The sequence below is a fragment of the Carassius auratus genome, chromosome 49 (genome assembly GCF_003368295.1).
Source record: "Carassius auratus strain Wakin chromosome 49, ASM336829v1, whole genome shotgun sequence".
Classification (NCBI taxonomy): Eukaryota; Metazoa; Chordata; class Actinopteri; order Cypriniformes; family Cyprinidae; genus Carassius; species Carassius auratus.
Genome location: NC_039291.1, coordinates 13,059,154 through 13,085,732, shown reverse-complemented (window position 1 = coordinate 13,085,732; position 26,579 = coordinate 13,059,154). Strand labels below are relative to the sequence as shown.

The window sequence follows — 26,579 nt, the reverse complement described above, 5'->3', positions numbered from 1 at the left end:
CATTCTTGTAGTGGACAAACATGCTTGAGATTGTCCTACAAAACTTTTATACACATTTTAATGCATCTCACTCAACTGCACATTTGGATGAGTCACTGAAACGTGAATTAGGTGTTGCTACAAGAACACATTTCACAGAATACACATTATACAGAACACTTATAGGATTTCACAAACAAATGTACATTTATTTACAGTTGGCGAGATCTTTTTAGTTATATTTAAATGGTGTATCAATAAGCATAAAAAGCACTGAGGGCAACCTTTTAAACACATTCATTTGAACAAAACTAAACATTTCCCATCCATGTCTACTATTGATTTGTTTAATACAACTGAAATCTTCAAAAGACTGAGGTAAATGGCTGTTGATATATAACCTGGGCTTTACAGTTGGAGGGTTTCTATGCTCTTTTTCTTAGGAATACTACAAATAAAAGTGTATTAGCACTTGTGACACAGTGACTAATTTAGTTTCAAATGTACATTCATACATAGACATTTTGAAAAATACAGTAGAATGTATGTGAATTACAAATGAAATGATTATACAGTGTACATCAAAGAACATACTTCACCAAACTTAGAACGAGCCATTATTTAAAAAAACAAAAACAAATGAAGAGTCTCCTGCTACGACTCCGGCTGCGGCTAGAATAACTATCATAAGAGTCAGACCTGTATTTCCAGGATTAAAAGACATAATTAAAAATAATAAAGCGACACTAGTTTGCAACCAAAATGCATGAATAATTTTGGCTCCATGCTCACCTTGTTCTGTGGCGACCTCTATACCGACTTCTAGAACGACTTCTACTGGTTGTGTGGCTAAAACAAGATCACCATGTAATTTTACTTAAAAACATTTTATTCCCCATTGCGCACATATCAAAGATAAATCTCTTTCAACACTTACCTACGGTAACTTCGGTACTACTTCGAGAACAGGAGTGTCCTCTGCTGTAACTATTCCTGCTTCTGCTGTAGCTCCTGTGTGAACAATTTAAACATACCAAAATTAACTTGACATTAAATATTGGACATAGGAAGACATAAAACATTGTCTGTTGTAACCAACCTGGAAGAGTAGGTGTAGCTCCTTAACCTGCTCCTGGAACGGCTATATGAATGGGACTTACTTCTGTGGCGTCTCCTGTGGCTGGACACAGACCTTGACTTATTCCGAGAGTGATTATGGGATCCAGCCCTTTCTCCTGGAAGAGAGTCTTCTTCACTTGAGCTGTCTTGATTTCTGGGTCTCTGATTTAACCGAGCTGTCTTTTGTACCTCATCAAATAAGGATCCTGGACAGACTCTGCTCTTGATCTCAATCTTGAGACCCTGGGGGTTTCCCTTCAGTTGATCTTGCTGTTTTACTTATTTTTATATTGAAAGGTTTTGTATTAATGGCCTGCGCAACAGTCATGCCTGCCAAAGGTTTCCATTTATTTTCTACTGCTGAGAAAGAACGGTCACCAGGTACAGATTCCTCTGGCTGACTGCCTTGAGGTAAAACAGATTCAGTAGTTATGGAGTTTCCTTCTATTTGAGGTTGAACAAGTGCCCTACCATTATTCCGAATACTTTTTAGAGGGGAAAAGCCTATAGTTTTTGGACCTTGTTGCTTAGCTTCTGGAATGCGGTCTGGAGGACGTACATCAACTTTATTTTGGTCCATTGGTTTGTTACGTTCCTAGTTAATGTCTAAAAGATTGGTATGGATCTCTAGATGGCTTTGAGCTGGACATCTCTCGGTATTGCCATTTAGCTTTGATTTTTGGCTTTCAGTCACCTTCCCATTCTTATCAATACCTATAGAAGACTATTGAAAACGTATTTTGTGATGATTCAAGAAATCCTTGATCGCCTCCTTATTTTCTGAGACTTGGTGCTTGATCTTTTCAGCTTTTATATGCCTTTTTGCTCCATCATTTACAGCATCCGAATTTTCTATGTGAAATTGTTTTGCTTGTGTGACCTAATCATTCTCCTCACCTTCATCACCAAACTCCAGTGGAGGCTGCCAGTGAAACGTCTCTTTCAGCTTTTGGTGCTTTTTTGATTTCTTAGCTTTGGATCCGCGAGATCCTGATCTGGAAGAGTTCCTCCTCTTATGCTTGTGCTTCCTCTTGGCTTTCTTCTTCTTGTGCTTTGAGGTTATGTCTGCAGACAGTTCCTCATTGGAAATACCACCCTCTGTAGGGTTTGACTTTCGAGAGGATCTCAACTTATTTCTTTTCCTGGAACGTGGTGGGGTTTCTGAAATATACCTAGAGTTTGATCTGGTTCTTGACCTTATCCTGTATCTGTATTGAGAACGAGACCTAGAATGTGTAACAGACCGGCCTGATCAACTATGACTTGACCTCATGGATGATCGAACCCGCTTATCAGACCTTGAGCGACTTCTGGAATAAGACCTGCTCCTGGACCTCGAATAAGATTCTCGAGAAGGATCTGGAGAAGAACTTAATAAGTACTGTGTCCTTTCTGATTCCGATCGATACAATCTGTGTGAGTGATGCGAAGATGAGCGAGTGAAAGAACGAGAGCGTGATTGAGAATGTCTCATTTCAGCACGGATTGAGTGTTTCGACCTCTTGCCTGAGTACCCAGACATCTCATCCTCAGAATGGGAGATCTCCTTGGTCTTGTTCTTTTTATGCTTCTTTGAATGTTTTCGTTTCTTAGTTTTCTTCTTGCGTTTGGTTTTCTTTTCTTTTCTAGATCGATGATGGCTGGAATATACAGAAGCCTCTGAACGTGTTCTGATCTTGACCTAGACCTTGGGGTGTCACTTCTGTCATCCCATCTATTGAACAATATTTGAAACCACAAAATCAAACTCTATGTCCCAACAATGTTTTTTTTTTTTTTTTTACAACTTTAAACAATTTCTGAAAGCAAATCAAAATAACATAAACTTAAATATAAACCTTTTAATATAAACCAAGACTAAACTACAAATATTGGTTTGGCAATATTGATAGGCTTAAATGTTTCCCGGCTTGACTGTTAAAAGCAGATGATTGGCTTCCCAGCGGGAGGGGCGGGACATGTGCACACAACCGCCATCTTTGCCGTTACGGGTTTTCCTTATATAGTTGTATTGAGGATTGAGGAAGTGACATGTCTCTTATAAACTGTCTCTGGTTTTAAGACTTTAACTCTTTTTGGTTTACAATACACTATCAATGCTGAGCCATGGATTTCAGGGATCAATTGTTAAGCAAGGACAAATGTTACTAAAATATAAATAGCTTTGGTTCTATAGTAACACTTTACATTTTGACCCTAGAAAATGTCAGTTTATCTAATAACTGGCGATGCAGAGGAAAGACTCTTGTGATGTTTAAGTAAAAAAGGAGCATCTATTTGTTGAATTGTACAAAAGATACAAACGTTTTTAATGTCTCCTCCTGGGGGCATGTCTCTGCGGAGCAGGAAACAGTTCTCTGGCACGGGTGGTATCTCTTCTGGTCGAACCACAGGCTTCTCTCTTTTCACATACTGCTCAGCCTCACCATAATTTTCCTCTGCCATCTCTTTCACAGCATGACTATGAATCAGGCAAAGTGGAGGCAGTATATTTTTATTATACAGCTAAAAACAAAACTAATTCATAATTTCTAAACTATTCCTTGGTGACTCCTACGGATTTGAAAAGGTTATCAGTATACTATTTTTACTGTGACTGTGATAGAACTTGTACAGGCTAATAGCAAAATTGTTATTGCTTTAGATCATTGGCTGAATAACACAAATGCAAATAGATGCTTTCACTCTGTATAATAGGAAATGGATCTGGCTACAATCATTTACCATTCATGTCCTGCTGTTTTAACTCTCTCTCTGTCCTTCTTTGGCTCTCTTCTTTTTCTCTGAGTTTCTTTTCCTCTTTCGAGATGGATAATTTTTTTTCAGACTCCCGATTAGAGGAGTACTGAGATGAAGAGTAAAAGACATCCTCAGAATGAAAAGCTTTCCTCTTTTTTCCTTGAAGAACTATATATATGCATCAAACTTCAATCAGTGTGAAAATGCTCTGAACATAACCACATAATGTAATTTACTAATTTTCTTTATTTCTGACTACATTATCAATGAGCAGACCATGTACATTTATTTTCAACTGGATCTTTCTGTACACTGCCCAAAATAAACAACATATAGTGAACAAAACTAGTTGTCTCAAATTAATAAGTTGCACTATATACAGGTGCATCTTAATAAATAAGAATGTCGTAGAAAAGTATATTTATTTCAGTAATTCAACTCAAATTGTGAAACATGTGTATTAAATAAATTCAATGCAAACAGACTGAAGTAGTTTAGGTCTTTGGTTATTTTAATCATCATGATTTAGGCTCACATTTAACAAAAACCCACCAATTCACTATCTCAGCAAATTAGAACATGGTGACATGCCAATCAGCTAATCAACTCAAAACACCTGCAAAAGTTTCCTGAGCATTCAAAAGGGTCTTTCAGTTTGTTTCACTAGACTACACAATCATGGGGAAGACTGCTTATCTGACAGTGGTCCAGAAGACAATCATTGATACCCTTCACAAGGAGCGTAAGCCACAAACATTCATTGCCAAAGCATTTGGCTGTTCACAGAGTGCTGTATCCAAGCATGTTAACAGAAGGTTGAGTGGAAGGAAAAAGTGTGGAGGAAAAAGATGCACCTGTATTATCTAGTGTAATTATATAAACTCAGTCTGCCATTATAGTGCATGAAGTATCCAACATTCCAAACATAATTATTTTTTTTTGATTAAGTGCATTATCCTGGCATTTGAAGTGCACTTTTTGTCTTTGCAATTTTCAGTGTGAACACACTTATCACACTATTTATACTAAAAACGCAAGTTTTACAAGTACGCAAACTGGGATGCACATACTCCAAACCAATCATATTGCAAGTAAAAAGTGAAAAGTACATTGTAACATATTTGAGATACATCTATAAGAATCAGGATTTTGAACCAGCTTAATTTTACTTTGGGCAGCACTGCCCAGAATGACATGATAAAAATACAAATCAAGTGTCAGGCAAAATGTCTTTTTGCACATAACTTGTTGTGGGTGCATAGGACAAAAACTCAATGTGGAGGAGAAGTGACTGTTACTTGATGCTTCGTAGCATCATGCCTTGTTAGGACACAGTGCAAGTGTGCATATTAAAATTGGAGTCTGCAGTATTTCAAAGCACTTGCCATTTTATTTTATGATGTTTCACAGATCAATTCTTAAACATAACTTTTCACTCCATAATGTAGTTAATGTGGAGATTTAAAAAAATATTCTTCATTAGGTAAAGACAAGTTCAAATAGCATAGTGACAGGCCGAAAGTGTGCTACCAAAATTCCTAATTTATCTCATGCACTCAGGAACAAGCTTACCATCGTTAGCAGACTTTGTAATCAGCTGTCCACAGTCAATCACTCTGACATCAGCATAGGGTCTGCTGGCTGAGTCAGTCTTCAGCCCTTCAATTTTCTTTATAACCTCAAAGCCAGAGATGACCAGCCCGAAGACCACATGCACTCTATATTAAACAAAAAATCCTAACGGTTACAAGAAATTGTGGGTTTGAAGGATACAGCTTGCATCCAAATTATCCAATAATAAATAAACTTTTTTTTTCAAAATGATTTGCTCCTGTGGTATGGTCTGATGAGGCGCTGTCTTAGTTCTATTGTCAGGTAAATTACATAAATGGAGTCCAGGTCAACCAACAGGGACATGTAGGGGGGAAAGATAAAGGGAAATACATTCAGTCAAAAAAAAAAAAAAAAAAAAACCCATTCAGGGTGTCTTCAAGATTAAATTTGTATGCATCAGTTTAAACACGGAGGAATTTAAAACCAGCAGTGCTTGCACAATAACATTGGCTGGATGAATAAATTATAATGAGCAGGGAACAGGTCCAACATCTGTCAGCATTACAAAACCAATTCAACCTGTTTGAAAATATTATAGGGATAACTTCAATTATAAATCAGTGTGTCAATTGCAGGAAAATACATCCTGCAATTCTAAACTTGAAATACATCAATAAATGAAAGACTTAAAGTTTCTCTGTGATGGGAGAACTGATTTCTTTAAGAGGTGAAAATTAATTAAAGATAAATAAGAAGCCAGCGCTAGCTAAAGGCAACCAGAAATACACAGCCAGGAGAGAGAAGCATAGCCTTGGAGAGACACTTTAACTTGGTAGAGCAGGATGCTAGATTTTCTGCAAATTTTACACAAAAACGACAAGAGAAAAATTGTTATACATTTGTAGGCAAAAAGGAATTCTTTTGGATTATAAAATATTTCTAAATGCACATAAACAAGGGAAAAGGAGAATGAAAATGCACCTACATCCCACACGAACATGTAGACTATGTAGAGTCTCCAAAATAAATACAAATGTGTTTTTTTGGTCACATTTACTTATTTACTTTCACATTATTTTGAACTTCCTTTTTTTGTTCTACTAAAGTAAGTAAGGCATGTATGTTTGGAATGACATGAGAGATGAAAAAAATACCTTTTTGGTTGAACTAAACCTTTTAAAGGTTGAATGATGTTCAAGAGACTGACAACCCATCATGGAAAAAATAATAAAAGAATCAAATTAAAAAATCAAACATCAGAGATGTCAGTTAACCAAATCAATTTCATAGTCCACATATCCATGAGCACACTGTTTTTGTCATTGTTCACAAGGGTTTGGGGAATGTTTAGCCTGCATTGTGTTACTGCACTGTGTACATCTCTTAACTTCTCATTTTGCAATAGACCACAATCTCTATAAATAAAAGAATGTTGAAAATTTAAGGCAAGACTACTGGACCTTTAAATAAATAAATAGCCCTTAAGATAAGATCACAGGAATAAAACAGAATCAAGATTCGCAGCTAAGGCGTGATAAAAAAAAAATTACTAGTAATTCATGCACAGAACTGAGATGCCCATTCAAAAGTCATGCAAAAGTTGTTTAAACGCTCAAATTAAAGTTACTGAGTGCTTGATAAAGAACAAAATGTATCCAAGATGGCTTACCTTAAAAAAAAACACCATATATAGACTCACCTCCTCTTCCATTGCCTAACCAAACAAAAGCACATTCACTCACCAGAACAGGCAACTGAAGATAACCAGTAAAGGCACCAAAGATATTTCCATCTCCATATATCTGGATCAATGAGTATAACTGCACATACCCTCAGTGAAATCACCCCCCTTTACCACTCGATGGAAAGTTGAGCCTTTATAACATAATTTTTTTTCCTGTAGTTCTGCCAATGCCTTTCCCGCCTGCACGCAAACCAAAGAAACACACCGTTTTTGATTACTTGAATATAATGGATCTAGTATGTAACTAACAACCCCCCCCCCCCCCCAAAAATGAATTGAACTACTTGGCTACAGTTACACAGACAGCAAAAGGTTAATCATATCTGATCAGCATGGAAGAGATGCCAATACAACTGAAATGAATATGGGTGGGTGAGGCTGTGGGTGACATTGGGGATTGGTATATAAATGTGATATAACAGTCAGCTGAAGGCATGTGTATCTCATTTCAATCTCAGCAGGTGAGAAAAAAAACATCCCTGTATTGACCACAAGCCTTACTAACTGTAATTTAGGACCAAACCTTCTCAATGCATACTATGACAGCTTCTGTCTTCTAGGAACAGGCTGTAAATACAGCTTTGGCTCATTCTTCAGTGCTGTCAGCAAAACACCTGAACTTGTCGTTACACAGCCAGGATTTAGTCACCTTCAGATTGTGCTATTGCCCTATAAGCTTATGCTTGTATAAGAGGCCACAAATGGATATTATATAAAGGTTAGTTGGTTGGTGTTTTAACACCATGCCAGCTTCCTTGGCTATTTTCCTTGTGATTAACCAGTTGAAATATTATAAAAGATCCATTTATAACCAACATTAGGTTTTTATTGTTTATTTTAGATAAAACCTCTAAAATTGGTTAAAGGTCGATCCTGTAAAAAATTTCTGATTGTGTTTGTGAAGTACCTAATTTAATTTCCTAAGAGAATATTGGTTAAATAAGTTCTTTACAGGTTTAAGTCAAAGTCTAGCATGAGAAAATATACATACCAGTGCACAGGCAAATACAGTTTTTGCTTGTCTTGGGACAAACATCGGAGAACAATTGAAAAACAATTCATCCAACTGGAAGAAAGCAAGATAAATCATTATACTCTGAACCCCTTTAAGAGGCTTCTTTTGACACACTGGTGTTGAGAACTAAACATGATTTCTGTAGTTGGAAAAGTGATTTTAAAAACCATAGAATGCCAAACATACACTGACCTAAAGGATTATTAGGAACACCATAATAATACTGTGATTGACCCCCTTTCGCCTTCAGAACTGCCTTAATTCTACGTGGCATTGATTCAACAAGGTGCTGAAAGCATTCTTTAGAAATGTTGGCCCATATTGATAGGATAGCATCTTGCAGTTGATGGAGATTTGTGGGATGCACATCCAGGGCACAAAGCTCCCCTTCCACCACATCCCAAAGATGCTCTATTGGGTTGAGATCTGGTGACTGTGGGGGCCATTTTAGTACAGTGAACTCATTGTCATGTTCAAGAAACCAATTTGAAATGATTCGGGCTTTGTGACATGGTGCTTTATCCTGCTGGATGTAGCCATCAGAGGATGGGTACATGGTGTCATAAAGGGATGGACATGGTCAAAAACAATGCTCAGGTAGGCCGTGGCATTTAAACGATGCCCAATTGGCACTAAGGGGCCTAAAGTATCCCCCACACCATTACACCACCCCCAGCAGCCTACACATTGGTAACAAAGCATGATGGATCCATGTTCTTATTCGGTTTACGTCAAATTCTGACTCTACCATCTGAATATCGAAACTCATCAGACCAGGCAACATTTTCCCAGTCTGTATCTGTACAATTTTGGTGAGCTCGGCAAATTGTAGCCTCTTTTTCCTATTTGTAGTGGAGATTAGTGGTACCCGGTGAGGTCTTCTGCTGTTGTAAGCCATCCGCCTCAAGGTTGTGCGTGTTGTGGCTTCACAAATGCTTTGCTGCATACCTCGGTTGTAACGAGTGGTTATTTCAGTCAAAGTTGCTTTTCTATCAGCTTGAATCAGTCGGCCCATTCTCCTCTGACCTCTAGCATCAACAACGCATTTTCACACCATTCTTTGTAAAATCCTAGAAATGGTTGTGCGTGAAAATCCCAGTAACTGAGCAGATTGTGAAATACTCAGAATGGCCCGTCTGGCACCAACAACCATGCCACGCTCAAAATTGCTTAAATCACCTTTCTTTCCCATTCTGACATTCAGTTTGGAGTTCAGGAGATTGTCTTGACCAGGACCACACCCCTAAATGCATTGAAGCAACTGCCATGTGATTGGTTGATTAGATAATTGCATTAATAAGAAATTGAAAAGGTGTTCCTAATCCTTTAGGTGAGTGTATATAAATGGTAATCTAAAAGCAAACATTTTAAGCATTTCTCTATGAAAACATACTTTTAACTGTTTGACCTTCATACAAGACTATTACAGAACAATCTTATAAAAATTACTGTCACATCCTACCTGGTTCTCTGTTGATTTCCACATTAAAATAGCACTGAGGGCGATCTTTCACCCCCATTTTGTAAAGAGTGGGTTTCCTGTAGTGTAAAATCACAGAAAAACACTATTAAATCTTGTATTCCCAAATCACCTACACCAGAAAGAAATACACTCCATTTCAGATATCTTCCAAGATACTGTTTCTCTCCAGGTGACATGAACAGAAAGTCAGAAGCAGACATTGGAGAAGTGTATCTTTTAAGGACATCTCCATGCATGCCCCTCCAACCTCAACTTCCACCCCCTTTTTTCGAGCACTGCCTTGTCTGTCAGCGGTTCTGCTGTTAGACATCACTCATATGTGATGAATGAGACATTGTTGCTTTGATGTGTGCTGTCATTCCAAACTAGGAACCCTGGTTAAACCAGATGTGGGCTATCTTTGGTCTGTGTTTAGAGACAGTCGTGCTTTTGATTGGCGGAGGAGCTCCAAACATAGTTTAGTATGGGCCCAAATAAACTAAACAAGAACTAAGTATGTACGTTAAAAATATGAAAACAGTAACATTGGTAGCACTTTATTTTACAGTCCTGTTCCCCATGTACATACTATGTACTTATTATAGTAATTACATTAACTATGTAATAACTAGGTACTAATCCTGAACTTACCCCTAAACCTAACCCTATCCCATGTAGTTACCTTGTGTTACCAGAACTTTCTTAGATAAATACACTGTAAGTACACTATAAGTACATGTCAGTACACGTACTGTCCAATAAAGTGCAACCGTAACATCTTTAATGTTGTGCCAAAACAGAAGTAGCGACAATATATTCTATATTCGCATCATATTCACATCAGACTTTAATGGATCACTGTGGGAAAAAAAAATTAGATGGGACTTGGTTCTATGCATCAGTTGTTGATTGGATTTTGAGATGTAGGCGTTCAAACATGGCACTCAAACATGGAGGCAGATGTACACGACTAAATGAGTGGAGAAGTCCTGTATATGTCACAAGAGAGAAATCTGTAGGAAGATCCAGCTATGATATTTTCATATGCATTTGACAAATCATATATGCAAAAATTAATCATTCATAATAAAACCAATAACATGCATTTAAAAAGGCATGTTTTTATTTAATTTCATTTCAACTTCAGCCAACTTCAGCCAAAAACGTATTCATCCTCAGGCCATCTAAGATGTTGATGAGTTTGTCTCTTCATCAGAACAGATTTGGATAAATTTAGCATTACATGACTTGCTCACCAATGGATCCTCTGAAGTGAATGGGTGCCATCAAAATGAGATACCATACAGCTTATAAAATTTTTGCAATAATCCACAAGCAATTAATCAGAAAAACTGCATTTCTATTAAACAATAATCCATCATGAAGGTGTTTTCACTTTAAAATGTCACTTCCTGCCAACATAATAATAATAATAATTCCTTACATTTATATAGCACTTTTCTAAGCACTCAAAGCGCTTTACATGAAAGCGGGTATCTCCTAATCCAACATACCAGTCCGTAATCCATAATTGTGCATCCTCCAGTGAAAATCAATCCCCTGTTGTTCTCTTACATTGAAACTCACAGATATATTTGATTAGAACTGTTTTTCACTTTCTGACAGCACCCCGTAAATACAGAGGATCCATTGGTGAGCAAGTGAAATATGGCCAAATTTCACCAAATTTGCTCCGATGAGGACACAAACTCATCTATATCTTGGATGGCCTGAGGTTGAGAAAATTTTCACACCATGTCAAACAGCTAAAAATCTTTAAATTGAGGAGAGGAATGACTGCCATCAGATTAACACATCTCAAAAGTAGTGCACATATTGTGTTACAACTACGGAAAATGTTGTGCCAGCTGCGTTCCCATATCAAAATAACTTTGTTTATCAGTCCACTGATTGCTAATACAGCTGTCTACTTTGGGAAATGGCAAATATTAGAGTGAATCTCACAGGAGAAGAAAGACGAACAATTTTTAAATATAAAAGTTCCACCTGTATGATATCATTACCAAAAATAAAAATAAAAAAATAAATACTTGATCACTTTGAAATAAATTTAGACTGACCTAGAATAGCTTCCTTTACTATTCCATGTTATATGTTCAGAAAAAAGCATCTGCTAATCCATTCATGGATATTAAAAAGCATTTAATTATGCGACTGCAGATTTAAATCCATGGGTTGCATTATTATTGTCAATAAGCATGGACTTACAAAAGGGTTAGAGCACTCATTACAACACCTGCAGACAATATCTGCAGTTATAATTAATTCCAAGACAGTTTACACAATGTAACGTGGATCAGGCAAACTGCCATCTCTGATTGTACTACATAACACAAACATAATAACACATTCATGTACTACAATATGACGGCAGTAGTCATGTAACGTTAGGGGTATAAATAAATGTGCTGAGCATAGAATCAAAAACACGCCTGATAATAAATAAATAAATAAAATATCACATTAAGTATGGATGTGATTTCAATTAATGAACTTAAATTGAGCTTTAAAAAGTAACTATAAAGTTAAATGACTATTATCCAGACAGAAAAAAATCTAGTTAAAATGATTATATATATATATATATATATATATATATATATATATATATATATATATATATTATATATATGTATTGAATATAAAACAGATTCAGATATAGTCATATTGGTCTACTGCATAACAGTGTAGTAATGTGTAGATAAAGGGCAATACGTATTTAACTAACAAAACCTGCTCTGTCTGCTGTCCTATGTAGCGCCTACTGTGTTGTTGCCAGATCTCTCATGAGAATAGAGCATTCAATTTGTGTTTGGGGGATGATTACATTTGAATTATAGAAAACGGATTAATTTTCATAACTACCACCACCTATCTTCCCTCTCTAACGTGACTGTATTATGTAAATAATCCCAAAAATCACAACATACGAAATTTGATTTTAATTTTATAAGAGGTTTATAAAAGGAGTACTTGGCAACGCTGTTTCCGGACTTTTAATTTGCCTAACCTTAAGCTGTACCGCTGCTGTCGGAAACCCGAGAATAACGAAAATGATTTACATAAATAAATATTATCCATTCTATATTTTATTAAACATAAACAAAAATTGTACAATTTCTTTGAAATGATTTAATAATTATTATTCATTTTTATTTATATACTGTCTGTAAATAGAACAAATAAGAATAAATCGGCATTTGACATTTTGAAACTGATCTTCAAGGATCTTTTATTTTGAAGTAACCCTTGTCTCTCTTGTTTCCCATAATTCCCAAATAAAAGAGGCAAACAAAAAGCCTCTGATTGCGTCTTAATATCATTAAGTCATAAATAACTCTGCAATAATTATTTTGAGAGACTTTTGAAACATAACGTTAGTTGTTATATTCCTGCGCATTTCAAATTCACTGTTTCACACGCTAACCGTAAATGTATTGAGCTGTTGTAAGGTAAGGGATGGTAAAGCGCATCTGCACCTGCTAGCAGAAAGACTGTATTTGAACTACTGAAATAACAGGCAAATAAAATCCAGTCCACATTTAATGATACATTATAGCCAATCTTTGCAAATGTGATCAGTACCAAACAAGTGGTACTTTTCCTCTTATAAAACTCTTTAAAATGAATGTAACTTAGTTTTTGTAAATAGTTTGTCATCGTCAACATTTGATTTGCTAATCAAATAGATTTTCAATGAAAACCGCATTGTAATATGTTGTATATATTTGTAATATGCATATATTGTAAAAATGGAAGGTAGTAATGTCGGTCTTTAGATTGCATAAATCTATTTTTTTTTTTAGACATAAACAATTTGCCCATTTTTAAATGTATTTAATAGAGCAGATCTTCCCTTTGCTTTTTGTTCAGGATGTGTTCTCCTAGAGAGCCACGAGGAGGATGTCACTGATCCTGTTTGCCTTCGTTGTCCGGGTCAGGGATGGACTCCCTCTCTCCGCCTCCACTGATTTCCTGCATAATAAGGAACTTCAGGAGAGAAAGCAACAGCTGAAAGTGATCTCAAAATCCCTAAGTTCATTACCAGAGAGAGGGACAGTCAAGGGCCATGAGCTCAACATTCAGTGAGTGCACTATTGTGGACAATAATGTCATAGTCCATAAATATTTTTTTCCTGGCCTTGAAACTGCAAAAACGGGCAGTTGTTTCTTCTGCAACAAGTAAACATATTTAATAAACAAAAATTATCTGTAGCCATTTTAAATGAAAGTCACGTGGCACTTGATAAGGTGGGATCTATAGATCTGTCAAGGTCTAGAAAAGTATGAAAAGCATCAGCAGAATACTTCATCTGCCATCAGTGGTTCAACCGTAATGTTATGAAGCGACGAGAATACTGTTTGTACACGTAGAAAACAAAATAACGACTTCATTCAACAGTTCCTTCCCTCTGTGTCTCTCCAAATCAGTGTCGCTATTTTTGTTTTCTTGTGTACAAAAACTATTATCTTCACTTCATAACTTTAAGTGGAATCACTGATGGCAGATTAACTATTCTGATGATGCTTTTCATACTTTTCTAGACCTTGACAGTGTAATTTACTTGGCAGTCTATGGAACAGTCACAAGCCTCCCGGATTTCATCCAAAATATCTTAAATTGTGTTCCAAAGACAATCAAACCTTTTATGGGTTTGGAACGACATGGGGTAAGTGATTTAATAAAAATGGAACCGTCATCCACTCTTAGTTCACAACTTTTGAAATCATGAGATGCATGAAAATAAAGGGGGATATACGTGGATCAAGTGTTCCCATGTCCGATACAGGAATGATAAGAATCCTGTTTACCTGCATTCCAGAGTCCAAGATAAGCCAAGGAAATTAGTGGCCGCTCTGTGAAATGACTTGTTAGCTAATTGGTCTCTGTGTTGTAGCTTCCTCTCATCTGAGGGTGTGTCCTACATGACCGTATGTGCATGCGGTCTCCCTGCTGCCACGGCCTTCTGCTTCTTGGAAGACTTGCGCTGGGAATTCACAGCATGCTTTGACGACTCTGCAGTGGCCCTGGCAAGCAGGCCATACCCATTTCTGGAGTTTGGTAGGATGACAAATAAAAGTGATTGGATTAGGCATTAGATGAGTTATGGATTTCATTGATGCTGCATTTAAATATGCAAATTAAGATGAGTCATAAGCTAATCATGAGTTTGTCTGATGGTTTCATTTCAGATAGTGCCATTCAAAAACTTCAGCAGCATTATAACCAGAAAGGGGGTCCATCTCTGGAGGTCACCCTGGCTGAGGTACAGGAAGACCTCAGAACCAGCCCCCCTCAGGTTCTCACCATAGAGCACATGACACTCACCAATGGAGCAGCCAATGGGCATGTAGAACAAACAGCTGCATCAGGTTAGCTGTAGTGATGAGTGAGATGAATCCGTAAGGGGTGCGTCTTATGCTGGACGTATATTTTGACTGATTATTTATCTTTTTTTATTTAAAAGGTCAAAGTCAGAGATTGGAACCAGTTTCTGCACCAGGGATCCTGTCACTGGTTCTTAACATCATGTGTGCTGCCCTCAACCTTATACGTGGTTTCCATCTTATTGAATACACCTTCCAGGTAACACTGTGGTTCAAGATGTTCATTTGGGGCAGAACTATCTTAAATAGAGACCAAAAAGTAAATAAAAACTAAAATCAACTTGTTAAATGCTGCAAGTGAATTTAGCTACATGTATCACAACGTAATGTACATTATGAATTTATTTCCTTTTTTTCCCAAAGATTATGTTAAACAGTCCTTAAAATATAACTGATTTTAAAGATCAGCTTAAGTGAGCGTTAGATGACAAAGGTTAACTAAATGCAAAATGATGGCATGCATGATTAAATATCCAATATCGACCGAAATATACTTACATGTGTGTGTATGTATTTTTCTGGATATGCAAATATTTAGTTTTTTAATGATCACTTATTTGATTAATTTATCACCGTCTGCATGTGTCTGCATGACTGAAAAGATTTTGTGATTGAGGACATTCATATCTTGAAGGGCTTCAGAATCACCACAAAATGTTCCATTTCTTCACCTGCAAAACTTTGTTGTTTTTGCTAACTGAAGTCACTTTCTTTAAGTGAAAAATAGATTAAATTATTACTAATTGAACTAACTGAAATAAAGTAATCTGAAGTTGAAGTACTAAAATAAAAAAAATTAAAGCTAAACAGACATATTTAAACATTTAAAATATAAAACATTATACATATGATAAAAGCAAATAACTAACTTGCCGAAGCTTCAACTAAAATTAAATGAAATCCAAAATGTAAAATAAAAATATTATTATTATATTATAATAGTATATCAATAATAATAAAAAAACTGCTGCAAAATCCCAATAATAACTCCTGAGACAGATTTGTATATAGGGATAATTAAGTTTATTATAATTAAGTAATTTTTTTAATGATAATTACAAGTATTTTACAGAATGATTATGATAGTTTGTGGAATGTGGTGTAATTAATTTTATTGTAATTAATTCATTGATTAAATGTCTTATTTATGATACAATTCTTTTTTACAGGATGATTATGATGGTTTGTGGAATGTGGTGGCATTTCTTTTGGCATTTCTTTGCTGTGTTTGCCAGGTAAATTGTATTATTACTCTGCATGCAAGTTGATGCACTTGTGATATTTAGTGTTTCCATTTCTAACACCATCAAATGCATATCATGTCCATTTAAGCCATCTAACTCCACTCTTTATCTCCTTCCCACACAGTGTCATCTGTACTTGTTCCATACCTGCCAGAAGAAGCTGAAGTCCTTTACTCTCCTGACTCTCATCATCTTATGCAATGCTTTTCTCTTTGGCCTGAGGAACATCTGGCAGCTGGGCTTCCACATGTCCGTGGCCTGCCTCTCCACGCTGCTCACCCTCCACCGCAAACCGCTGGACAGGAACATGGACTGTGGGGTCTGAGGAGGATTTCAGCTGGCCGTGGATAGCAGTAGGGTGAGAGACCAAAAGAATGGACGGGACTTTACATGTGATCTGGTGACTGGTCGCTTTGGTTTCAATCTAATGTTATGATCAAATGTTGATTTTGTTTCACATGGCTTTTCTACAGGGGTCTTCAATTCCATTGATGCATATCAGAAATCAAGTTTTTAATGACATATAAATGTAAAATGGTGAAGTTGATGAGCATACATAAAGTAAGCGTTTTGTTGGTTATGAAAGTTAATTTAATTTTATTTATTTGCTGCAAAATAAGAAAACTTATTGTTTAAGCTCATGTGAGAGATTAATCTTTGTTTGCTTTTATGTATGAAGGATTTTTTTGTTGTCCGTTTAATTGTTATAAAGCTATAGATGCAGGTATATTGCATATAAATAACTATAATAAGGCATGATGGTGACCTCGGGTGATTTGGGGTTTTGTTTCAATTTCAGGCATTTTAGGTTATGAAGTATATTAAGTCAATAACTATTTCAAGTCCTTTGGAACATGATTTTGTGTTTTTATTTTGCACCGTGTCAATTAGTAATGGGTTACTCCACAATACCTTAATTTTTTTGTATTATATTAGTACTGTTAATTGTATACAAAGCACATTCAGGTTGTTCAGCTAGTCTTATGCCATTTTTTACCTCAAACAAGATATTTTTTTCTAGCCTACCTTTCTAGGATATTCATCCCGAAGACTATAAATCAGATATTATTTCAACAAATTATCATAATGCAGCATTCATTCATCAAGTCAGCAAGATGTAGAGGTGCTTAAGAATTGTTGGAAGTGTCCACATCTGTTTTCTTAACCAAAAAAAGAAACGATTTAAGAATGATGATTTACAGAGCCTCGTTTACATATTAATATGTAATTTATTTGCACTAGTATTCTTCATGAAATAGACATTTTGACAAATAGACAAACTTTTGTTTGTTTTGCAGCAGACAGTATTATAATTCAATAAGTTTGAGGAAAATTAAGTTCAGTTGGTTTACATTAATCTTCCATCCATTAAATATGTTTAAAATAATAAGTATGCATCATGTTATACTGACACAGAATAGGAAGATTGTACATTGCATTTCTGTTTATTGCAAATGTTGTGCACTTCAAGCAATTAGCATGGAATAATGCATTTAATTTAATCTGAAATATTTTTACGCAAGTAATAATCATAAATCATGTAAATATCACGAAATTCCTGAATTTTTATAAGCAAGCTGTGCTTCTAAATGGTTCGTGCAGAGTTGGGGCAAAAATGTGATTTTGCTGTGTTGTAGCAGCAGCTTGCATCTAAAGGTTCTGGCCTGGATAACATTTAGTTCTGTGGTAAAGCTACGGTTTGTTCATGGCAATGCCTTACGATTACAGATAGCTAAACAGAGGAGTGAGAATCTGTGTATTATCATTTAAAAATGTGAAAGATGTGTAATAAATCTCATTCTAATTGTAATGATAATGTAAGGGCTCTGTTTCTATCGACTGATTTTTTGGTTTTCTTCACAGTATAGCATAATACAAATTTAAAACAACATGTTCTGATCTGTAATCATGCTTTCTTATACAGTTTTAAAGAGGGTTGCTGGGGTCACAGTGGGGCCCTGAGCCATTGAAACTGATACATATTTACTCACTCCTCATATAATACATGGAGTACTGTGTTTGTTGAATCTATGAGATATGTATTTTTATAAAAAATAATTTTTCATGTAGTAGATCAGATTGAGTGTTTAGTCACACAACTGAGAGAATCTGTATTTAGATCGATTGTATCTCATGGATTTGTGACCCATTGGTTTTTAAAGCCTGTGTCAGTGAACTGTAATTGATGCTGGAGGTTATTACTTATGCACTTTTATGCTTAGTAATAATGAAAGCTTGAGACCAATATTGTCGTGCATCAACCAACATTTGATGATGCATGCATTTAAAACCTTTTTTATTTTTTAAATGCCAGATTTTCTCAATGGACACACTCACTTTTTTTCTTTTTTCAAATGGACATTTGAATTGGTTTCGTTACCTGTAAACTGCTCTTTTAACTTCGACCAACATGAACCTCCAGCAGCCAAGTAAAAGTCTTTTAAATAGTGAGCCGTTATGTGAGAATTATTCTGTGGAAGATTCCGCCATCAAAAAAAAAAGAAAAGAAAAAGGTTAAATGCGCCTGAATGAAACCAGAATTTAAATAAAATTAACAGGATTGTGAGAAAATTGAGTTTTTTTTCTGTCATGGAAAATTAACTTTCTATGTCACAATTAACTTTTTTTTCGCAGTTCTGAGTTAGCAATTTTGGGAAATATGACAAAATATGAAAAAAAACAGAATTCTAAGAAAAGGTCAGTAAACTCAAATATTTTTTATTTGATCAATCTATCCCGTGGTGGAAACGAGCTTCAATATTATTCCCTTTTTGCAACTTGTTTGTTGCTAAAACAGATTCAGACATTTAATAAAACAACAGCTGAACATAAAAACTGTGTTTGTTTTATTTGACTGTTGGGCCAAAAGATTTTCTTATACATTTTCATAGTTTAAAGCTGTGTATACATTTATATTTTAGACAGAATAGAATAAGACAACGTAGAATAGAATAAAACAACTCAAAAATGATTTTTGATAAATATCCTGAGAGGTTTCAAAGTCATGTTGACAGTAAAGTTGTTCTAAATGGCTCAAAGCTTTTAAATTCAAGCCTTTCAGATTTCTGTACTGTAGTTTTCTTGCAATTTTATCCACTTTCTAATTCAAATCTAAGTGCTGTTTCTCTTCATTAAAAATGACACACTTCTCAGTAAATTAAACCGATTTTACGCATAGTTATAGCTTTAGTGGATTGAAATAACTGCATTAGGAAGACCACATTAACTGATGTGTTTTCTAAAGCAACAGTTCTACAATTAGATCATATGTTTCAGTATAGATAGATAGATAGATAGATAATGACTCCTGTGTCTACAAACATTCATATCAGATTATGCTTGTAGGTTGTACTATATGTGCCAGAACATTGGGTGGCAGTATATAACTATGGTTACTATTGGCTGAAGGAGCTGTGTACATTTTATGACTGTCAACAGTATGAAGTTACATACATATTAAATACATAGATTAAATGCATAGATTACTTTTCAATATTTTGTATACTTTTTAATTAATAGTTCAAATTCGTTCTTTAAGTTTACCTTGCAATGCTATGCTGATTTGAGATATACTTTTTTTGCATCTTTAACTGAACATATAGCCTGGTGTGCATAAAAAAAGAATGTTATTGACTAAATATGATTATGTTTCATGTTCAAATTCTTCAGCTCTTACTGTTAAGATGAGATCTGGGACTTGTCTAATATTAACTTTATGACCTATAATCATCTCTGTTGGTCTATTCTCCAGGTGTATGGTTTAAAGTTAGATTTTTGTGAATACAGTTTATGAAGGACTTCTGAGTAATGCTGCCTTTCAGACAGCAATGCTGATCCAGGAAAGTGGTGTATAATGTAAAAGCTGGCAGGGGGTCAGAATTGGGCACAACACAGGCATTACGCACCCAGTGTTGCTGTCTCCTGCTTGGCAGTACTGCACCGAGAGCTTGGCAGTATATAGTCACCTTCGGTCCAACAGATTAAAGCAGAGGTTTGACCCAGATCAACCTCTGCTGCACTGATCCATTTCATTTCAATGTTAAACAAGCATCAGTCACAGTCTTCTTCTTCTCCTGTTGGCATAGCCATAGAGAAAGTAACAAATCTTTTATTTTCTGAAGAAGTGTAAGATGTAATAAGTGTAAGTGTATAAGAGCATAAGAGCACAACTGCAATATTTCTAAAGTTAATATCGAATAATGTACATTTTGGATGCAACATTGCAAACACATTTATCTTTTTGCTCCATTAAATAATTATAATTCAAAACAATAAATAGATTGTTCCTGAAGAAATCAGTGTTTTTGAATGGGTTGCTTGAGTAAATGATTAAATTACTCACTTGTTTTGTTCCTGAATTAATAAATTGTTTGAGTGTAGACCTATTATTCAGTTGCTTACTTGTTCAAATCCTGAATGAATCTGTGTTTTTGAATGAATCATTTGAGCAAATGAGTCAATGGCTGCATCCAAAATCACATACACTCCAAAGAAAGTACTTCTTTTTGTAAGTACGCACTTTGCGATGCTTATTTGGATGCAGCCATTTGTCGCCACCTACTGGCATAATGATGTAATGAAAGATCCACACCACTAATGCACAGTTCAGTATATAATAAGCAGGCGCTGCAGTTTTGTCTTCTGCTGCTTTAAATGCTTTTTCATTTTAAAGCCGGGTTGATTCTAACTGTCAATGGTTTTAGCATTCATCAAATGGATTAAAAAATTTCTAAAAGTTATTCCACCAATATTGTTCCTGTTTCGTTATCAATATACTTCCCTGTTCCCATAGAGTTAGAATGATTATTCAAACTTATAGTCCTCTGTGTGAACAGCCCTTAACTGCTGTATAATAAGAAACAAAGTCTTCCTAGTTTTTCTCAGAAATTCTGAAGGAATTCAAGCTTTGTAGTCTTTCTGTAGTCATGCCTTGCTTTTTATTCTTAAAGTTATGTGTTTACTTAGAGCTTTTGCATTGTATGAATAAATTTGTGATTAACAGCATCTGTTAACATTCTTTTTGAATGTTATGCATGATGTCGAAAGAGGCATATCTTTATTTTCAGTCATGAAGCATTAATCAGAAGATCAAAGGATTAAAGGTACAATTTGTAATATATTTGCAGTAAAATATCCAAAAACAACTAGGCTAGTCCAGCTGATTGCTATAATATCACAACAATATCTCTAATGTTTTCAACTACTTGTAAATCATGAGAAAATGCCCATTCTAAACATAGGGCAGTGCAGTCGCCTGTCAGTGACGTTAGTTACCCTTTTAAACTGCCTTTACTGATGTAGAAACCACATGACAACAGTGTCGTGGACAAATGCGGAAGTAGCTTCGCGACAAACTTCAACTAGAAAGAGATGCAGATCTCACTTGTGTTTTACTCGACAGGTGAGTTCTTTTGATTCGTATCTTTACAGAAAACGTATGCTATTATAACGATCAAAAAGATTAGTATTATGGGGCATACACGCCAAATGCGGGGTATCGCGTTTCTAGACCCGTGCGAGAACGCGCCTGAACCATAGTCTGATCGCGTCTTTGCATTGACTTTGTATGTAATCTACTCGCGCAAATTGTTGAACTTGCGTTAAATCCACGATTTATCTTTCCGTCTGATTGATGACCGTCAGTGGTTGGGTAGAAGACAACAAATCCCATCATTTCACGCTCCTTCTTAGCGTCATCAAACCACGCGATTGTTATTGTTTTGGTAGTGCGCCCTCTAGTGGCAGGTCTCAGAATTTATCTCAGATTTTCTTGCTTGCATTGCTCTATAAATTGCTTTGTGCTTCACCCATACTACAGCAGTTCATTCAATATGAGAAAACAACTTTGTTAGAAGAACTTTGACTATGTTATACATAGGGTTGGGAATTGTTAGAAATTTTCCGTTTCCGGTTCCGGTTCCGGTTCCACCTAACGGTTCCGGTTTGATTCCGGTTCCATTAAAATCATTAAACAATTATTAAGAAATAGTGGTAAGGAAAAATGCACAATACACAACTACTCAATGCTCGATACTGTTTATTACTCACTGTCAACTTAATTTAAAGGTTGGCAATGTCAAAATGCAACATATATTACAGTGTACAGATCTTCATAAGTAGGGTGGGGTATTTTTTAGAAATTTTCTGGTTCGGCTTCTGGTTTCATTTAAAGCTGTGGTAGGTAATTTTTTTACGCTCTAGCGGTTAATAAACAGAACTGCTTGCATCTTGCGGAAGAACATCGTAGCCGGAACTACTTCTCTCTGTTTATGTCTATGAAGAATCACAAAGGTACTGGGTTACTCCGCCGCGGTATCCCCGAAGGAATCTAAAATAGTCCGAATATAAACACTTATTATAGGTGCACCCTATTCAGGAGAAGCTAAAAACAAGGTTTGGAAAATGGATTCATGGTGTACTCGCTTATTATATACATTTTTCTACATTTTGAACACAAACAAAGTTACGGACCGGAGCTCTGATTGGTTGTTTCTTACCGGGAGCGGATGAATTTCTGCAAATGGCAATAGGAGCACTGGGAGGAGCCAGAGGAGCTTGATTTTTTCACAGATTATCTGTCTCATATTCTACTGTCAGGACATAATGACAGGTTTAACAAATATGTAAAAAAAAAAAAAAATTTTTTTTACAAAAGTTACCTACTGCAGCTTTAAATGAACTGTGTTTTTAACTTTTTTACCTTCACTGAATTTAGCGTTGCTGGAAGGTAGTAAGTAATGTTGAGTAATGCTAGCCCATCAATCAGCATGTGTTTCAAAGTTGATGTTTTTTACACTATCAATAACATTTTTCTTTTCAAGCAGGAATAAGCTTGTTGTCCAAATAGTCCCTTGAGGGCTGAGACACTTGTAAATTTCCCTTAATTAATGAAAAATAAACGGTTAAACTTAAATATGTATACACGCCCTCCATAAAGTCCCTATTTTACAAATAATATTGCATTTAGGAGATGGTGTGATGCAATGAGTGGTTTCCACATTTTTAAACATTTAAAATGCATTAAAATAAATATTTTCTATCACTTTGTTTATCACTCTTGAAATGACCTGTACACTAAATAATCTAACCCTCATACTTGCATAACAATAGCAGTCTATTTATTAAGTGGTCCAAATTGAAGCCAGTATGTATATATTAAATTTGGAATTTGAGGATAGTGTCTGTGACCTTTTTTTATGTCATTCCCCCTGTGATACAAAGCGTATGCATTACAATCAAACTCTTGAACAAAGTTCATTCAGGCACATATGCACCAATTTACAAAAAGGAAATGGATTTTTCATAGATCAAATAGTGTTCCTGTATAATGCATTTGTGAAAATCTGAGTTGGACTCTGGACTATTGTTGAATTGAGCAGGTTCATAACCAAATATGCATAATAATCACTTTCCAATAATGCTTAGTATGTCCATTTTAGTTACACAGTCCTCATGATTCAGATTGGAGCCACAGGAACCGTGTCTGGTACTGTACCACCTCCTTTTTTTCTTTCTTTTTTTAATGATCATCTTTGTCCTGATAAATCACTGTACTCTCAGTGAAAATGAGACACTCCAGAGACCATTTGCTCTGTTTCACACATGCGATTGAAACACTGTTAATTGAGGAAGATCCTTGGCAGCATTATGAATATCTGATTAAACAAAACCATGTAATCCAGTAAGCTGTTATTATATGTGTTTTTGCATATATATTATGTGTGGGCAGACTTTTAACAAAGCTGAAAATGACCAGACCTGTTTTTGTGTTGAATTTTGTACAAAAGATTTTTCAGTAACTATTCATTTCATTGTATCTTTTTGTCCATAAAATTAAAGCAAATGTTTATGCTAATTCTGCCAAACATGTCATTTAGACGATAAGAAAGGCATTCAGGTTTGAACAAAATGAGGGGGATGTTTTAATAATTCTTATTTATTTGTTTGTTTTTTTAAGTGTGTGTTTTGAAAATAATGCTCTACAAACAACAGTGTGACCCTAACATGCCATAAATATTTTATACCTCATATTACCAATAAAATTCATCAGGGACATTGTATTTGCTCTAGAGGTTGCTTTGACCCCGAAAGACCCTGTTTCAATCAGTTTTAACTGGCTTTCCCCCCCCCCCCAACCATATACAGTCTCAGACCATACTGAACATCTGAGATTATCCTGAAGAATTTCCTGAAAAAAAGTAATACTTTTTTTTTTACAAGAATATGAAGCAGCACTGTATTCAACATTGATAATAATAAGAAATGTTTCTCAAATCAGCATATTAGATTGATGTGTGACACTTAAGAGAGTAATGGTTGCTGAAAGGTTAGCTTTGCATCACAGAAAAAATTGCATATTAAAATAGATGAGTTATTTTAATTGTAATAATGTTTCACAATATTAAAATTTTTACTGTATTTTGATAAGTTAAATGTAGCCTAAATGTAAATGTAGAGGCTTTCAAAATTGGATGTTGAAATGTAAAACAAAGAGATAAAAAATGAATAATCTGCATTCTTTCTAGGTTTTTCTAGGTCACTATTCAAATAAGAAAATTGTGATCCTAAAAAGGTCAAATGTTCTTGCTTTCTAAGCTAAAAAAAATGCAAAAGTGACGCAGGTCCTCAATCTATTTGGCATTGACATCTTTGTAAATGAGTCTTATAATTTGAAATTCATTCAAAAAATTCCATATCCTTAGAAATCCTGATTTTACAGCATACATTATGGTGGTTTCATTTTCAGAGATGAAAAATCAATCACGAACTCTTCTATTTTATGATCAACTTTTTTTTTTTTTTTGGACACTAAATGAGTTTCTTAAATATAAGTCATACACCCACAGATAAAAGCTTTAAAGACTAATTTATAGACACTACTAACTAATTTATCTGGTGAATATTATAGAAGCCTTAATCCTCCTCAGATAAGAATGTATAAGGCTTTTGGGAAATGCATATTAAAATATAGATAATACTAGGAATATAATATATTAAAATGATAATATAATTTTAATATTAGAAGCTATGAATGACTATTGAATGACTATATTTACCCCATTACCATTTTGGCACATCCAACTATTAATTTCATCAATACATTGGCAGAGGGAGTCAATGGGGCTTTAGTCATTTGGAGATAAGGCTAGGCAAATCAGGATATCATCAGCATAGCTGTGATAGGCAATTTGGTTCTTTCTCATTATTTGACTTAGTGGGAGCATATACAGGCTAAACAAGAGCGGTGCAAGAATTGAGCCTTGTGGGACTCCACATGTCATGGACGTCCACTTAGACTTATGCTCTCCTAGACTCACATAATAACCTCTCCCTTCTAAGTATGACCTGAACCATTTGAGTACCATTCCAGAAAGTCCGACCCAGTTTTCCAGTCTCTCTAGTAGTATGTTATGATTGACAGGGTCAAATGCAGCACTGAGATCTAGCAATACCAGCATCAATATTTTGCCAGAATTTAAGCAAATATCATTTATTATCTTAATGAGTGCTGTCTCTGTGCTGTGATGCGGTCGGAAACCAGATGGAAAATTGTACAGGTATCCATTTGAGTTCAATTTAAAGTTATTGAAAAAGTTATTGGCTATTATTAGATTGATGAATCTTCAGTTTAATCTGAATCTTCAGTTTAATCATGGGCGATTTCTTGCTGTTCATTTCTTAGTGATAGTACCATTTACATTTGCATATAGCCAGGCTCATAGTACTGAACAGCCACGTTTTACTCCTAATTCAGAAAGTGTTGCGAATAAACCTATATGTTTTGCTTCCTAGTCTCCCTCAGAGCATGGTAAGAAAGTCAACAGTCGATAAGAACAGTCTGTTTGATGTTAGAGGTCTGCTCCATTCATGTGTGAAATCCTCCACCTCTGGAAAAATCAAACACATAAACCCATTAAAACTTGTGCGAGTTGCCACAGGGTGAGTCCACCCCACTGAGAGCATGTCTTCTCTCCTTCGGACTTTTGGAAGAAAGGTCAAGCCCCCCTTAAAGTGGGGGAAAACTGTTGGGAAAACATGAATTATTTCATACATCTGGCACTTGATTCTGTTAATCTCAAAACGGGTCGCATTTGGATTTGATTTGGCTTGAATCAGATCTAAATTGGCTCAGTTTGTGTTCAAAGCATTTTTAGATGTTGCACCGGGCTGCCATAAGTAAAAGTATTAAAATTATTCTCACAGTGGTATTGCACCCTCCCGAGCCCTTAGTTTGAAAGCTTATGAAAGTATAGAATATACTAAATGTTGATTGTATAGAACGGCATGATTTTCTACATAATTAGTCATTAGTGC

The 26,579-nt window shown here is 35.4% G+C and overlaps 1 protein-coding gene and 1 pseudogene across 4 annotated transcripts; one reads left to right on the top strand and one right to left on the bottom strand.

Moving 5' to 3' along the window:
* Positions 1-306: 306 nt before the first annotated feature.
* Positions 307-9,940, bottom strand: LOC113065918 (NK-tumor recognition protein-like; annotated as a pseudogene).
* A 2,972-nt stretch (positions 9,941-12,912) lies between these two features.
* On the top strand, positions 12,913-18,710 carry LOC113066290 (vesicle-trafficking protein SEC22c). Of its 4 annotated transcripts, none has more exons than XM_026238155.1 (7): positions 12,913-13,085; positions 13,507-13,718; positions 14,532-14,695; positions 14,827-15,006; positions 15,102-15,220; positions 16,191-16,256; positions 16,390-18,710. In XM_026238155.1, the coding sequence occupies exons 2-7, from the start codon at positions 13,537-13,539 to the stop codon at positions 16,588-16,590; spliced, it is 912 nt and encodes a 303-aa protein (XP_026093940.1). In that variant the 5' UTR covers positions 12,913-13,085; positions 13,507-13,536; the 3' UTR covers positions 16,591-18,710. The 4 variants fall into 4 exon arrangements, with proteins under 4 accessions (XP_026093940.1, XP_026093942.1, XP_026093941.1 ...); XM_026238157.1 differs by having other exon boundaries at positions 14,532-14,713; positions 16,488-18,710; XM_026238156.1 differs by having other exon boundaries at positions 14,532-14,713; positions 16,420-18,710.
* The last annotated feature ends 7,869 nt before the right edge of the window (positions 18,711-26,579 follow it).